Source organism: Triturus cristatus, chromosome 8 (genome assembly GCF_964204655.1).
Source record: "Triturus cristatus chromosome 8, aTriCri1.1, whole genome shotgun sequence".
Classification (NCBI taxonomy): domain Eukaryota; kingdom Metazoa; phylum Chordata; class Amphibia; order Caudata; family Salamandridae; genus Triturus; species Triturus cristatus.
In genome coordinates, this window is record NC_140591.1 from 153,970,287 (window position 1) to 153,987,606 (window position 17,320).

The 17,320-nt window shown below is 41.5% G+C and overlaps 1 protein-coding gene across 9 annotated transcripts in view; it reads right to left on the minus strand.

Moving 5' to 3' along the window:
* Positions 1-14,741, minus strand: part of LOC146801731 (uncharacterized) — a 55,576-nt gene extending 40,835 nt beyond the window's left edge. For 4 of the 9 annotated variants that reach the window (XM_085621203.1, XM_085621204.1, XM_085621200.1 and 1 more), the window contains exons 1-3: positions 14,589-14,741; positions 7,660-7,716; positions 4,081-4,101 (exon numbers count right to left, since the gene is read on the minus strand). In XM_085621203.1, coding sequence (XP_085477329.1) covers positions 4,081-4,101; positions 7,660-7,716; positions 14,589-14,676 — 166 coding nt within the window. In that variant the 5' untranslated portion in view covers positions 14,677-14,741. The remainder of the gene's footprint in view (positions 1-4,080; positions 4,102-7,659; positions 7,717-14,588) is intronic. The other 5 variants (XM_085621205.1, XM_085621206.1, XM_085621202.1 and 2 more) reach the window with 2 other exon arrangements.
* Between the last annotated feature and the right edge of the window lie 2,579 nt (positions 14,742-17,320).

Consider the following 17,320-nt stretch of genomic DNA (forward strand, 5'->3'; position numbering starts at 1 on the left):
TACAGTTTATTGACCATAAGTACACAGATATTTGTACGGAATGATTATTTGTTTGTAGGGAGAGTTTATGTACAGTAACTTGAACATTTTGGGTAAACTAAGGTCTCTCTCTCTCTTGTGAATCAATAACAGGTATACAGCATCAGTCTGAGACAAGCAACGTTCTGACAGAAGACCCTTAGCAATCAGATTAAGAGATGTTTTCTGTAGGAGAATGAAGCAATAGGGAAAAGACTGAAGTGTAGAGTAAGAAAAATGGGTGGAAAATGGGTGGGAGCAGCAGCCAAGAGGGTGAGAAAGAAAGCAGGAGCATTAAAACAGGTGGGTAAGAGAGCAGGAAGAGGCTTGAGAAGAGAGTGGTGCAGAAGCAGGAAGAGAAAGAAGAATGCAGCAGAGGAGAGGCGACCTGGAAGAGCACAGATGCTGGAGCTGTCCGAGGACCAACAGAGGTAGGTAGAGAGCTGGACCTGGGCGCCTGCTGACTAAAATCTGGTTGCTGAGATCCAGTGGGCAGTCTAAAAAAGGACTTCTCTCTTCTATAGGGGGCTGTGTGACAATTTAAAGTAGTCCTATGCTGATATTGTTGCCCCCCAAAAAAATTACTCCGAGTTTATAGACCATGTGGTCAAATTAGATCACCGACTAAATAACTTAGAGCTTATGCAGATAGGAGGTGTTTGATGTCCCTTATCAAGTGAGGGAAAAAGAGCAAAGACAAAAGTTAAATCTATACCTCTATTGCAATAAGGATGAGCACTGTGCCCGGGACTGCTTAATAGATCCTAAAACTGTGTGCAGTAGCAGTTGTCAATCAACAGATTACGGAAAACAAGAAAGATCGGCAGCATTTTGGCTAAAGACCTCTCAATATTTGGCTAGCACCATGGGAAATATCCCATGTCAGCTAACCATCCTGGTCACAGTAATCATTTGACCTCAATACCAAAAGGTCTTGTTCATGTTACCAGATTCACGAACTTCTGGCACTTTCTTGTATGTTATTCTTGCAACTTCCCTAAAATCCCTTGAATAAAAAAAGACAAACTTGAACCTGTGTGAGCAGTTGAAGACTCAGAGCTCTCATCATATACAATCCAATCACAAACTATACCTTTGTCTTTGGTTTGTGAAAATAGCCACACTAACACCCTGACATTTGATCTCATAGACACTCCCACCTTTTGGACAATCTTGGTGGTGCCTTGATTGCACACCAAATCCTCATATTGCTTGGGCTCTACTTTGGTGAGCTTGTGGTTGAGGCATAGTTGATCCATATCCAATAAAATCGCTCAAGACCTAAAATCTCCTTTGACCTGTGCAATTATTGACCAGGGAATTGTCCTGGACCTACCCATCGAATATTAAGATTTTCAGGACGTCTTTGACAAAATAAGGCCACTCATTTGCCTGCCCATAGGGAGTTTGACTATAGAATCAATCTAATTCCTGGGGCTGTTCCACTGTGTGATAGAACTTACGCCCTGCCCGATTCAGAAACTTATCATCTAAAGAGCTATTTAGAAGAATTACTAGACATTGGTTTCATCCACCATTCTTCCTGAACCTGCATTCTTCCCTTTGTTCGTTGTCCCGTAGAAAGAATGCTGAATTGTGCATGTATTTGTTACAGGGTGCTTAGCAAACTCAAGGTGAAAAATCGCTAACCTTTACCCTTGACCCTGGTTCTATTTGATATGGAGTGGAATTTAACCATTTACACCAAATTGGACCTGTGAGGGTCTTACCAACTCATCAAAGTTAAAGAAGGCGATGAATGGAAGACGACCTTATATTCTAAGTTCAGCCTTGTTCAAAACATAGCAATATCATTCGGACTCTGTAAAGACCCAGCAGCGTTCCAGATATTTATATATGAGGTCCGAACAAATGCATTGCACATATGTGGCATTGTGTACACAGACGACATCCTCATTTACTCCCAGAATCTGAGTGACCATGTAACTCAAGTTGGGCTGTTCTAAAACTTCTCTCTGAAAAAAATCTGTTTTCTAAATTAAAAACTGTACCTTCCACACCTCCATAGTAGAATATTTGGGTTACGTTCTGTCCCCAGAAGGCATAACTATGGATAAGACAAAGGTAGCTTCATTCTTGGATTGGTGAGCACCTACCAAAATTAAGGAAATGCAGAGCTTCATGGGGTTCGCAGATTTTCATAGGCAAATTTTATCAATTTTTCAGAAATTATTAGATCCATTAACACGCTTGTGAAGAAGAAAGTACCTCCCTACTCATCCAAGGAATCAGATCAAGCCTTCGCCTTGCTTAATAACAAGTCAGATCAGTCCCTGTGCTTAGGCACCCTGATCCTATGCAGAGATGTTTTGTCACAACAGATGTCTATCAAGTAGTGGTGGGGGTGAGGTTCTTCTGCAGGTAGATAGTTACACAAGACACATGCATCCCTTAGCTAACTTATTTAAAAAGCTGTTACTGGCAGAACAAAAATACATGATAGCTAAGAGAGAGTCTCTCATCATCAAGTTGGGTTTTCAAGAATTTCAACATTACTTATTAGGAGCTGCTCATACTGTCATGATATTTAAAGACCACAAGAATTTGCAATTTTTTAAATCTCTCAAGGCTTTAACCCCGAGGACAATTTGGTGGCTAATGGTTTGTAGTGAATTTGGTTTTATAATAACATATCACCCAGGGGGGAGACATCGATTACAATGCTGGCATTGCATCGCTATGCCTTTACATCGCGGTCATTACAACGCAAGTCGTTACAACAACTTGCGCTGGATGGCGCTCTAACCTAAGGAATAGTATGATTTACTATTCCACACCTTCCCTACTGTACCTAGACTAGAGTTAGAATAGTAAATCATACTATTGCTAAGTCCAGCGCCCTCCAAGCAAGTCGTTGTAACGAACGTGATGTAAAATACCGCTTTGTGAATGTATGCAATGTAACGTCATACATTCCACCCAGGGGCTCAAGAAACTAAAGCAGATACCCTGTTACAGACGGGGTTATACCACCGAAGAAATGGACTTCTTGCATCCACAGAGCATCATCTTCCCAGAACGTGTTCTAGGAGTTTGCCAAAAAGAAGCCTTTCTCAAAAGAATAAGGCAGGAGGCCCTTCAGATTTACAGAGGAGAATAGTTGACTGATCATGGGAATAGAATACAGGATGTCCTCTTTTACCATCAAAAGAAATGTATTTCCACCTTCCCCAGAGCTCCAGTCCGAGTATCGGATCATTTGTCTATCCTCAGAGTCATCAACCCAGTGGCAATGAAATTCCAGTTGTCTGATGATTTGGAATTGCATTCACTGTCTCATGCTCCTTTGGTTCTACCATATCGGGATCAGAATTGTATTGAGGGCCCATCTCCTCTGATATAAGTAGATGATCACAGAAAGTTTGAGGTCCATCACATGATGTATGACAAGAGAGCCAAGGGTCGTTAATTTTATTTGGTGCATTGGAAAGGTATGAGCCAGACGATCGTTCATGGGAACCCGCTGCCAATGGTCTGCACACTCTTTTTTGGAGTGGCAGTCAAGGATCTATGTTATCTCAATCCCTCTTTTGTGATTTGTGACCTGGAATTTCGTTGTGTTGCTCATATTGCCATCCCTTGGGCCATTCCTTCAAGGGACCCTTTTTTGTTTTATAATAGATCATTCGCTGGGGCCTTTTATTTCAAAAACCCTTTATGCTACCATACACTATCCTACGGGGCCTTTTGTCTTTTGTCCCTGTTAATCCAAGCCGCCATTAAGGCAATATTCATTCCCCGGGTACCTTTTTGCCTACTGATTGTCTTATCCCACTCTCCCTGGGAAAAATCAGTGACACCAACAATCTCTAGAGAATTTGGGTATCATGCAGTAGCAGTGGCCATCTTGCTTGAGCACGGTAAAATTCTTGCGCCCAAACCATGATGCCCTGAATGTCTTCATTCTTTTTGAGGAGAGTGGTTCTCTCTTCCCATCCTTGCTTGAAAATCTGCATTCTCTCCTGAAGACCTCCAGCCTAGAAGACTGATACTCCACCTGGAGTCCCCACAAGCTCCTTACCTGGATGTGGGTGTCCTTACCTGGGCTGTGGTGAGGTCCTCCTGAGAGAGAAAAAGGATAAAGAGCAGCATTAACATGTTTTTAAGATTCAGTATGAAGCTAACTGAAAATTAAACCAAGACTAAGATTAGTGCACTAGCTGATGTTTCTTATTTTCTTCGCGTTCAACTAACATTGAGAATTTCTAAGAATAGAAAACATGAGACTAACTTTTTAGAACCATTTTAATCGAATGTAAGTAACTAACAAGTTTATCCTATCCTGCTCAGTGTTGAGAACGGGACTCAGTGACGGTCCTGAAGTAAGGACCAGAAACCCCAGTAGTGGTTACACTTTATAGACCATAAGTACACAGATATTTGTACGGAATGATTATTTGTTTGTAGGGAGAGTTTATGTACAGTAACTTGAACATTTTGGGTAAACTAAGGTCTCTCTCTCTCTTGTGAATCAATAACAGGTATACAGCATCAGTCTGAGACAAGCAACGTTCTGACAGAAGACCCTTAGCAATCAGATTAAGAGATTTTTTCTGTAGGAGAATGAAGCAATAGGGAAAAGACTGAAGTGTAGAGTAAGAAAAATGGGTGGAAAATGGGTGGGAGCAGCAGCAAAGAGGGTGAGAAAGACAGCAGGGGCATTAAAAAAGGTGGGTAAGAGAGCTGGAAGAGGCTTGAGAAGAGAGTGGTGCAGAAGCAGGAAGAGAAAGAAGAATGCAGCAGAGGAGAGGGGACCTGCAAGAACACAGATCCTAGAGCTGTCCGAGGGCCAAAAGAGGTAGGTAGAGAGCTGGACCTGGGCGCCTGCTGACTAAAAACTGGTTGCTGAGATCCAGTGGGCAGTGCAAAAAAGGACTTCTCTCTTCTACAGGGGGCTGTGGGACAATTTAAAGTAGTCCCAAGCTGAAATGGTTGCCCCCAAAAAAATACTACTCCAAGTTAATAGACCAGTTGGTCAAATTAGATCACCGACTAAATACCTTAGAGCTTATGCAGAAAGGAGCAAAGACAAAAGTTAAATCTATAACTCTATTGCAATAAGGCTGAGCACTGTGCCCGGGACTGCTTAACAGAGCCTAAAACTGTGTGCAGTAGCAGTGGTCAATCAACAGATTACGGAAAACAAGAAAGATCGGCAGCATTTTGGAAAAAGACCTCTCAATATTTGACGATGAACCATGGGAAATATCCCATGTCAGCTAACCATCCTGGTCATAGTAATCATTTGACCTCAATACCAACAGGTCTTGTTCATGGTACTAGATTCAGGAGCTTCTGGCAATTTCTTGTATCTTTTTCTTACAACTTCCCTAAAATTTCTTGAATAAAAAAAAGACAAACTTGAACCTGTGTGAGCAGTTGATGGCTCAGAGCTCTCATCATATACAATCCAATCACAAACTATACCTTTGTCTTTGGTTTGTGAAAATAGCCACACTAAGACCCTGACATTTGATCTCATTGACACTCCCACATTTGGGACAATTTTGGTGGTGCCTTGATTGCACACCTAATCCTCATATTGCTTGGGCTCTACTTTTGTGAGCTTGTGGTTGCGGCATCCATGTGCTATAAAACCGCTCAAGACCTGTTATCTCCATTTACCTGTGCAGTTATTGACCAGGGAACTATCCCAGACCTACCCATATCAAGACTTCAAGGATGTCTTTGACAAAAAAATCCCACTCAGTTACCTTCTCTAGGGAATTTGTCTGAAGAATCAATATAATTCCTGGGGCCTTCCACCGGGTGGGAAAATTTACACCCTGTCAGATCTAGAAACTCATCATCTAAAGAGCTGTCTAGATGAGCTACTAGCAATTGGTTTCTACCACAATTTGTCCTCACCTATATCCTTCCCATTGTTCTTTCTTCCTTAAAAAGAATGGGAAATCGGACACATATATTGATTACAGGGTGCTTAACAAAATCCCGGTGAAAAATCACTATCCTTTACCCTTAATCTTAGTTCTGTTGGATCAAGTGGGAATACAACCATTTACATCAAACTGGACCTGCGAGAGGCTTACAACCTCATCACAGTTATAAAAGGCGATGAATAGAAGATGGCCTTTCACATTAAGTTCGCCCTCTTTGAATATACAGTAATGTCATTCGGACTCTGGAAGATACTAGCAGCATTCCACTTATTTATTAACAGGGTCCTAAGAGACTTATTGGATATATGTGTCATTGTGTACATAGATGACATCATGAATTACAGAGCTTCCTAGGTTTCGAAATTTTTTATAGATGATTCATTACCCATTATTCAGAAACTGTTACTCCCATTGCAAGTGTTAAAAATTAGGCTTCTTATTGACAGAGGTATGCACCTCAATCAACCAGGAACCACGATCCTAGTAAGGAGGGTACTGTCAAGGATCTGGGGGCCAGATGTACGACCAATTTTAGCATGCGCAAACTGGTTAGCGACCCGTTTGCACATGCTAAAATTGGTATGGCCATGTACCAACACAATTTTGCGAGTCGCAAATAAATTGCGACCGTAAAAAAGTTTTAAGAGACTTGCTATATGGAAATAGCGACTCTCTAACCCATGTATGAATGTTTTGCAACCGCAATTGCTGTCGCAAAACACTCCCAGATTACCACCCTCTTCAAGACGGTGGTAACGCAGTTGCAATTTAGAAGGGGTCCCTAGGGACTCATTCAACTTTGTGACTGTGTCTAAAAATATTTTTTAAGGGAAAGTAGAGGTCACAGGGACCACTACCTGCATCTAAAAACCTGCCTCTAAAAAATAAAATGAAAATGTTTCATTTTTCTTTTTTTAAATGCATCCTGTTTTCCTTTAAGGGAAACGAGCTGCAAAAAACCCAAAAAACTGCTTTATTTAAAAGCAGTCACAGACTTGGTGGTCTGCTGAGCCCAGCAGGCCACCATAGCTGGGAGGGCCTGTCATTCCCAATGGGCTCGCAAATTACAAGAGGCTCATTAATATTAATGAGCATCGCAATTTGCAACCCCATTTGGAATCGCAAATAGTGTTATACACACTGTTGTTTATAGCAAATTGCACCTCGCAAATTGTGACTTGCAAAAGAGTTGCAATTTTGTTGGTCGTACATCTGGCCCTGGGTTCTCTTGCTCCCTATTATGTGATTTGTGTCCTGGGATTTCGTTCTGTGACTCATATTGCCATCCCCCAAGGACTTTCGTTCCAAGGACCCTTTGTGCTCCAATAGATCATTCCTCGGGTCCTTTTTCCGAAGACCCTTTAGGCTGTCATACACTATTCCCGGGGCCTTTTGTCTTTTGTCCCGGTCAGTTCAAGCCCCCATTAGGGCTTTATTGATTCACAGGGGCCCTCTTTCCTTCTGATTGTCTGGCCCACTCTCGCTTGAAATCGGTGATACACGAAATCTTGTGGGATTTCGGGTGTCACATGGTAGGAGCAGCCATCTTGCTTCAGCACAGTGGAAATTCCATGCCCAAACCACAAGGTCTTGCTCGGCTTCATTCCATTTAAAGAGAGTGGTTCCTTCTTCCTGCCCTGATTTGGAAACCTGCATTCTCCCAAAAGACCTCACGCCTGGAACCCTGATACTCTGACTGGAGTCCCCATGAGATCCTTACCTGAAGCTTCACGTCTGCTCAAATGGTGAGCCTCCTCATCTGCCTGAATTATTCTTCCTGACAGAGTAAAAGGGGAGAGAGCAATGTTAACATGTGTTTTAAGGATTCCTTATTGAGCTAACTGAAAACTAAACAAAAACTAAGGTTAGTGCACGAGTGGCATTTTTTCTTTTCTTCGTGTTCAACTAACATTTTCAACTCCTAAGTATAGACAACTTTGGACTAACGCTTGGGAGTATTTTAATTTATCGTAAGGAAATAACTGGTTTGTCCTCTGCTGCTCAGTGATTCAGAGTGGATTTGAAACAAGGAGGTTCTTTACTCCAGTATACAGGATGATCCCGAAGTAAGGGTCAGAAACGCAAGTAGTGGTTAAAGCTTATAGACTGTAAGTACACATATATTGGTACTTAATGATTGTTTGTGTATAAGGAGAGTTTTTTTTTTTATTTTACATTTTTTTTATTGAGAATTTTTCCCCATATAAGGTATATAAGGAGAGTTGATGTAACATGAACACTAAGGTCTCTCTCTCTCTCTTGTGAATAGATAACAGGTATACAGTCCAAGTCTGAGACAAGCAACGGTCTGACAGAAGACCCTCAGCAATTGAATTAGGAGAAGTCTTTTTGAAGGTTCCCTTACACAAAACCTTAATGTCTAGGATCTTTTTCTTTCTTTCTTTCTTCTCTTCCCCCTTCCCTTCTGAGACACCTGCTGATTTAGAGTTGTAGTCTTGGTCAGGAGTCATCCTAGAGGAAAGTTGAGGTCCAACATCATCCCTGTATACAAATTCCAGGTCAGTGGCCTTGACAGCAGTCACAAGCTGGTAGACGCACAGTATTAACATCAAACAGAAAACTCTCACTTAATAATTCACTAGAGTCGCCAATATAATTGTCTTCATGCATTATGTTTTAGGGAGAATCCATTGCAGCCACTTAAAGCTTATCATCTCACTCCTGTTCACATAGTTCATTACAGTCTCACAGAAAGAGCATGGAATAACTTGCCAATGGCTCTACGAGCTATTTCTTGCCGTCTTTTTCTCAGGAAACTAAATACCCTACTTAGAGTTCTGGCAGCTATTGAATATCATAACATAAGATATATAGGTTGCAAAAGGTGGTCTGTCTTCTATGTCTGTAGTTGGGTTCCAACCTCATTGGGGTGATTTTCTAAACTCATAGGTGTCAAATAGTAAAAAAAAAATGTTGACATGCTTTCTTGGTACAATAGTGCTTATAAATTGAATAATTTGCACAAACAAATCCGAATGTCATCAAAAATTTGAATTTTTTATACTTTATGTGGAGTTTCACAAACAAGCAGCACTAAAGTGAAAAACGATTCTGCTAATTGCACAGAAGTTTGAAGAGGGCAGAAACACTAAACCATACTCACATACTGAAAATCAGCATGTCTGCATTAACAGCGGTAGTCAACTCATGCAATAGCACATATTCGGTTATATAACCAAATCTTCTTGAATCAAGCATATGAAAGCTGGTTTGTGGACACAAATTGTGCATATTGAGTACTTCTATTAACAAAGTGGAGAAATTCCAGAGGTTTGGTAAGAATATTGGTTGAACCAAATGTGAATTTTGTCTCCGAAGGATAGCTATAAAAGTGGATACTGTGATATGTCAATGATCGAAGCGGAGGGTGAGGTTGAACTCATTGAGACATGCAATAAAGCAGTTGTAATGGACCTAACTACACATGCCACAGCAGGCTGTATTGTTGTATAAAGTTATTTTTCAGATGGGGAGAGTGAGAGATTGACATCATCCCAATATCCTCATGCTCAAAGGTAGGATTGCAAGAGATAATCACACATATGACATGGCATGAACAATCTGTGAATGAATGGAAGAGAAATGACAGAGAGGTTGTAAGAGAATATAGGAAGAGTGAGTGGGTGTATAGATTTAGAGAATGGATACAGAGAGAAAATGAAAAACAAAATACACAGCATATGAGATAAGAGTTGTTGAGAAGCAGGAGTAAAGAAAAAAAACACATTTAGAGGGATATGTAGCCATCAAAGTAATTCCTCATCACTTGAAGCCAAACACTGGTAGCCTTTACCATCTTCTTTCTCAATCTTTCTAGTACTGTACCCTGTTAATGTGAGTTACATATTCACCACTACTCAGCACATCTGCAACCATGAGAGGATTTCAGTAAAGGTGCCATACATGTCCAGTCAAAAATATGGATTGATGTTAAATTCACACAATAATGCCAATAACAGTGTCAAAGCACTAATATCGCACAACAATCCAATGTAATCCATGAGAGATGGCAAACCTATTGCTCTAGCATGAGCATGCATGAACCCATCTGCAATGAATAGAGATGTGGGAAGAGATAGACTTTAACAGAGCAACAGTCATTAAGTAAGCAATAGTAACAATTTGATCTACGGGTTAGGGCAATCCCATGTAGTTTTTGGCCAGACATGGAGCTCTAAGGCTCCAAGGGTAAGCCCAGACCTGTCTCTCTCCTATGATGAATAGCTGCATTAGATTGTCTTAAATGTTGCTATTACAAATCAGATTGCACACAAAGTTTTTGTAAGATGTTAGTAGTATTTATGTGGACGTTTACAAACCTCTGCTGCAATTGTTATATTCCATATAGGTACCCTATATACACGCAGGTATCATTGCAACCTTTCACCTATATTCTTCCCTAAATTACATACATAACGGTTGTTAGGGACTGACCTTTTACCTAGATACAACACTGCATTCAGAACGCAGGTTTTTCCCTAGTTCGAATCTCATACATTATGCATGAGGTTTCTTGGAAGCACAGCAGGACTACTGTCTCCTGTATAATATCTCTGTATAAAGTTCAGGTCCAACGTAATCCTTTAGGCCAACACAGTAACACAGCAAGGTAGGACCCCTTGGGAGACCTATGGGTATATATACATCAGGTTTTGCTTAGAAAGACAGAGGAGACCGTGACTTCCCAGCTGACACACTGACCAGAGACGCTGAGGTTCCTGCATGCAGACACTCCAGCTCGCAGTTCTCTAACATCCCTTCGTGGGGTGTCCAACTCGAGACCAGGACGGGGTCCCATATTCTCTCATTCTCAGGTAATGGGCTTGACTGGATCCTGGAGGGATTCTTGGCATAACACCTACATAGATGCTAGGTACATTTAGGTACATCTAGTTAGGGAGGCATCGTAGGAGTACGCACTTTTTATCATGTATTTTATGTACTTGTATATATTCATGATTACTACAAAACGGTAGAACTGTCCCATCCCTTCACTTTCATAGTGCTGCTAATTATATATCTCTGCTACTGTCTAATGATTGTTACAGCTCATCTACTCTACACTAGAATAAAAACTGTTCAATAACTTTTTATTGACAAAATGCCCAGTATGTTTATTCTGTGTATCTCTGAGACCAACTGAGTGAGCACGAGTGACTGAGCGAAGGGTAGTGTATTGTTTCCAAAATTCTGAGGGATCAGGGTTGTCATGTTCTGAGGTTGTCTGAAACTATTCTCTCCCTGATAAGAGGAGATTCTAGTGGCACTGTGAGCTAGCTGATGCAGACAGCCTAACATACCCAGTGGGGGTGCATGGAACCAGTCTGCCACCGATCCCACAGTTTATGTTATACAAACGCTCAGATTCTGTATAGGGTATATAGGAACTACACAACACAATGTTTTTGATGATAAAACCCTAGGATTATTCCTTCAAGTAGCTCGAATTTCAATGCATTCAAATTGATAAACATTGGATTTTAGGGATAATTTAAACATTTATCAGGAGCACAATCCTGATTTTAGAGATATGAACATTAACACACATTCACCATGGCAAATTCTTCATCTGCAACAATTAGCTGTATTGTCTTTTAATAAAAATGGTTTTAGTCATAAATTTTAGGAGCAAATATGAATGACATTATAAAAATATAAAATGGTAGTAAAGTTTCTCTAACAGTAGAATGCTCTTCATCACCTTGTCAGAAAAAGCAATGATATACTAACTTCTGAGCAATCGATGTCCCCCTCCTTCTCACTATAAGCTGTGAAACCTTGTGCACCAGGCACCCATACCTGTCAGTGAACGTCACCTGTGTCTACTTCTCCTATGGCACATACATTGTCCCAGAACTGCCTAGGAACCATGGCCTGACATCACTCTGAACCAGTCTCTCATAGAACTCCCATCCACTTGTTGCTTGATGCAAATATGATGTACCAATATAAGTTGCTCACATAAACCCACTAAGCTATATTCGGCTATCGGTTGAAAAGCCTTAATGCACCATTCTCTACATATCGCTAGATATTTGCAGAGAATGTTGGCAAATATGCATCAGTTGTCACAGGCCGGGGAAGAGGTACACTAGTAAAGATATTTCTGTGGGCTCAGTACTATTCTAGTTTCACTGTTGGTTTTTGAACATGACTCGGACATCCTTAAGAACTGCATACCTTCTCTCTATCCCTGTGATCACGCCATGCTGCCCATCTTTGCACAGCCTATGCTGCTGTTCGTGGTGACAAGTGCTGGTCCTGCAGGGTGCACCATCAGCATGTTACTGCAGCAGCGCTAGTATGATTCACTCCACCCTGTTTCTCCTCCCTGAGAAAGATGAAAAACTAAGTGTGGTTTCAGTGAAGAATGCACATGTGGACCACAACCCCCAAGAAGATGCTGGGTCTTAAGTAACCGCTGCCTGTGAACCCTTGCTGGCTGACCTGTTCCGACAAGTGCATGTGGTATTTTAGACTGTCTGAGCAGCCCAGCCGACCCTGAAAGCAGCCCTTAGGTTCCCGCTTCAGCTGCTAGAGCAGGGGCCTTAGGACACTACTTCTCTATTATGGCTTTGTCACCGAGGTTCAGCAATGAGCTAGAGTGCTAGCATTCTTTAAAGAGGATAGAGCGCACATTTGGCACTCGTTGACACCATGTCAAGAGAACTGGAGATGATGAGTATACTGCATTTCATATGGAGCAGACTACTGGAAAAGAGCAGGAAGACAATGGACCTAGGGGCATATGTATCAAAAACCGTATTTGCGATTCTCAAATAGCGATTTTTGGAGAATCGCTATTTGAGAATTGCAAAACGGGATGTATTTAAAAATTCGCACATATTTTGCGAATTCTTAATATTCCTTAATTGCGATTAGCAAATTGCGAAATCGCAATTAAGGAATACCTTCCCATTCATTCCTATGGGCCTAAGGTACAAGGGTGTCATGATGACACCCTGATGCACCCCTGAAATGAGCATGTGTGCGCATATGGCGCACATACATGCCCTAAGGGCATGTATGTGCGCCACATGGCACTTCACATGGCACTTTGATAAATGCCCAAAAATGCATTTTTCAAAGAAATCGCAAATTACCACCAACTTGAAGTTGGTGGTAATTTGCGATTTCTTAAGGAGAATTCGCACAACTTGGGTGCGTGTTATACAGCATTTAAGGAATCGCAATTTGCGATTCCTTAAATGCTTACGCAAAATTAAGGAATCGCAAAATTAGCGATTCCTTAATAATGCGATGCAAAAATGTCACATACATCACGTTTTGCGATTTTGTATTCGCAAACGCTGTTTTTTTGCGATTCGCAGCGTTTGCGAATACAAAATCGTTTGATACATATGCCCCCTAGTCACATTGTTTTGTACTGGGTGATGGTGCCATTCTCTTTCCTCATCTATTTCCCGAATATATCCATTCTCTGAACCACTTCATCAGTTTAAAATTAGAATAATTACATTTTTGAACACTAAAGAGGGCATTCTCTGCCTTCAGCTGTAATTTAGTGGGGTAGATGTTTTGAGAAAGGGGAATGTATTTGAAGATAAATCTCATGTTACAAGTTTTGTACTCAAATTGGTGGGCATGGCCTCCACTGGAGGTGGTTTTGTGGAGACCAGAATAAACCCTCGGCGCAGAGAGATTTAAAATGAATGACTAAATATCAGCAATACATCTACACAACTCAGGGAGATAGCGTTCAGTATCTAGGTGCAGTCATGGCATGCAGCCAGATCCATTGATCACTTGCCACTAGTAGTCCACCTCCACACCAAGAGCCCAGATCCTGTCCCATCACTTGGTCATTATATCTTTGCCGTTAACCGGGTACAGCACTCTGCTGCCTTTCGACTACGTTCATGCTTTAAGTACCATATAGATATAGACACATACACTGATCATGACTGATCATCTCATAAGGTTGGATGGGTGAATAGTGTAGTTTATGTTTCCTCATTACCTCCACTCCTGCTATTCAAATGCCCTTTTAGATCTCAGATACCATTCCTGCATGTTGTATTTCACCACTCTTGGCAGCTGCATCTGCTGTGTAACTACAACTGGCTTTTTTAAATTTTACACTTTGATATTTTTAGCCAATATTTCAGACCTCTAATTGGCATCTATAATTGCACAATTTAAACCATTTTTAAGAATGAACAACTGAAAGTTGTTCTAAAGGTCATACTGCCAATGTCACATTGCACAAAGCTTTTATAAACTCTTGATACAGATTTCAGTTGTGGACTATGACAGAGCTATTAGCAGCAAATCATTTATTACAGTGTTCAATAGTTTTTGTAGTTTGACAAAACATCCACTGAACATAATTTGTTTGCTGACTCTTTAAAATACATAATAAATCAAGGACCTTCGAGATGTGTCCTACCTTGAAATAAACACCTTTCGACTATTACAAAAGGACCCATGTGCAGCATGGACAAAATGAAGGAACACATTCTGTGAAGCTAAAACCAAAATCTCATTCTGTGTTACAACCCAACAAAATTTGTGTTCATTTTTTGCCCCAGAAATTATGGATCAGCATACAGGATTGCCTTAATGAATCTAATTTTCAACTTGGATGATAAATTGATCATACATTACCTTCGTCAGATTCAGCAGGTTCCAAATTAACAAGTATGACTCCTATAATAAGGGCCAGAGACAGGCCATAGAACACCTTGAGAGCCATGGTTCAGGGCAGTCTCCTTAATTCAATCCGTTTGGCAGATTCTGGATGTGGATTGGTCTTCGAAGGTGTTAACATCACTTTTATATCCTCAGTTCTGTTTGTTTAATGATTTGATATTTTTGCATAAGCATCACGTCTGTCATGTAAGCCACATAATATGGTAGTAAAACTAGTCAGCTGTTGTATGGTGCATTGCCAAACAGGATGATGAATTTTACTGTATTTGCTCATGGACCCCTCTGGCACTCCTGATAAACAGCTTGTTGACAGCTCATTTATGCTGTGTGAGACAGATGCAGCCCTCTGTAAACAAAAGTAATGGGTTGTCTGGAGACAGAGAGAGAGAACATATGATTGTGAATGTAGTGAGTCAGGGCTGTATGTGGGGTGGGTGCTCACCAAAACAGACTTCAGACTTCAAAATGGGCCCCAATCAGGCCCTAAATTTCAAGGTCTTAACTTTACAAGCAAACACTATGTTTTATTTTACAGCAATGAGTGAATTATGCTATGTTATGTGTTATGTTAGCAGTATGTAAAGCGCCTGGTTACTCCTATCTGGAGTGTCCCCATGCTTAATTTCAACTGTCAATCTGGTAACGGACGTCCCTGAATTGTTAATGACCAAAGCCATTTCGAAAAAGCCAAGGGGCAGATTTATGAGCCCCTTGCACCTCATTTACGCCGCCGTTGCGTCACTTTTGTGACGCAGTGGCGGCGCAAATCCTGCGCCATGCTGCAGGGTATTTACAACATGACCCATCTGGGAGATGCGTCACGTTGTAAAGCCCTGCGCCAGCAGTAGTCGTACCTGTGCAAGGGGGGGGCGCTCCATCGCAGGAACGCCTCCTAAAAGTGGCTGAGTGAAATCTACAAGATTTCATTCAGTTACTTTTGAGCCCATGCTGCGTCAAAACCCTGCGCCTGCATGAAGCAGGCGTAAGGATTGACGCAGCATTGTAATGATAGGGCACCCCCGAGCCTTGCTGGAGCTGCGTTGCGTTTGCGACGCAACTCCAGCAATGCGCCGCCCTTCCGCCATCAGATGCGTCATGCATCTGTTTATCCTTGCGCCACGATGCGCTGCATTGTAAATGCGGCGCATCTATTGTGGCGCAAGGGTAAACTTTTGTGACGCATCTTTCCTGGCGCATCCCTGCTGATTTGCAGGGATGCGCCAGGAAACATAAATCTGCCCCCAAGTTTTTAGATGTTTCCAAAAAAGGCCTTCATAACGTTCTTGTCTAAGATTCAGTGGCAGTCGGTTCCACTGTTTGGCTGCCAGGAACCTAAAAGAACTGCTGCCAAGATGTGTTCTATGAAATTTGGGAACTCTGGTCAAACCAGTTCCAGATGATCTCAAAAACCAACTCAGAAAGTTAGGTTTAATCTAAGGATACTTATAACCGGGGGCCTTTTTCATTAGTGATTCTATGCCTTTAAAGCACAGAGCTTTAAAGGAGAACCTTTCCTCAACGGGAAGCCAGTGAAGCTTTGTCAGGGCTGCCCCCGTTGAATCGCATCTGTGAATATTCCAAAGCAGTCACTCTGCCGCATTCTGTACCCACTGGAGCAAGTGAAGCCTGCCCTTAGAGGCCCATAGATAGAGTACATTACAATAATCCATCTGTGATACCACAGGGGACTAAACCACTGTTCTTTGCGCAGGGTCAGGTAGAAGCCCCAAAATCTTCTGAATCATTTTTCAGGTACCAACAAGATTTGATCTCAAGAAGATAGGGTAGAACTAAACCAGATTCCTAGATTTTTTACCTTTGGTTTAGGAATCAGCATAGGGCCTGGCTCTTTTGGCCACACAGAGTGGACCAGATGGATGTTTGTTTCCGGCCCATCAGGTTTTATTTGCATTCAGTCTCAGACAACTGTCCTTCATCCAGTTGGCCATGTCTACTAGACACAGTTTGAAATCGTCTTTGGCTGATGTGTCATCAGCATATGATACTGTCTGAGCACCATGGCCCTCAATAAGTTTGGCCAAAGGTCGCATGCATAAATTAAATAGAGTCGGACTCAGGGCCGAGCCCTGAGACACTCCCTGCTGCAGTGACTGTTTCTTAGAGATGTAGGGCTGTTGGATGACCTGAAAAGTGTGACAATACAAGAAGTAGGCAAACAATTAACCTTTAAGGCAATCCAAGTCAATGATGCATTCACTGGTAATTTCACACATTTTACTTCATGTTGAACAGTGCACATGTTCCTATTTCCTAAGAGTGTTTTCTTAACCTAGATGCTATGTATCTGCAGTTGTGTTCTTCATGTAATATATTAAAAGTCCATATTGCATATAGCATACTGCAAACTGAGTTACCTCTTGGAGTCAGGGGAGTTCTGAGAGTGGAAGGGTGTCCTTGGTAACACGACAAAGAGCTCTGGATTTGTGGATGAATGCAGTGTAAAGTTCTGACAATGCCGGTATTTGGGCCATACATTTTTGTTCTTCCTCCAGGGTCTTTCAATTGTTGGCATCTCAGCAGACTGCACAAAGCAGTGGCCACATAACTGCCAATTGTAACTACGAATCTATGGTTTGTGAAGCTGACAGAATAGAGCTATGATTAAATATTTAAATAAGGGTTGGGTGAAATTGCAAAGGAGGTGCATGATAGCTCAATTGAATGGT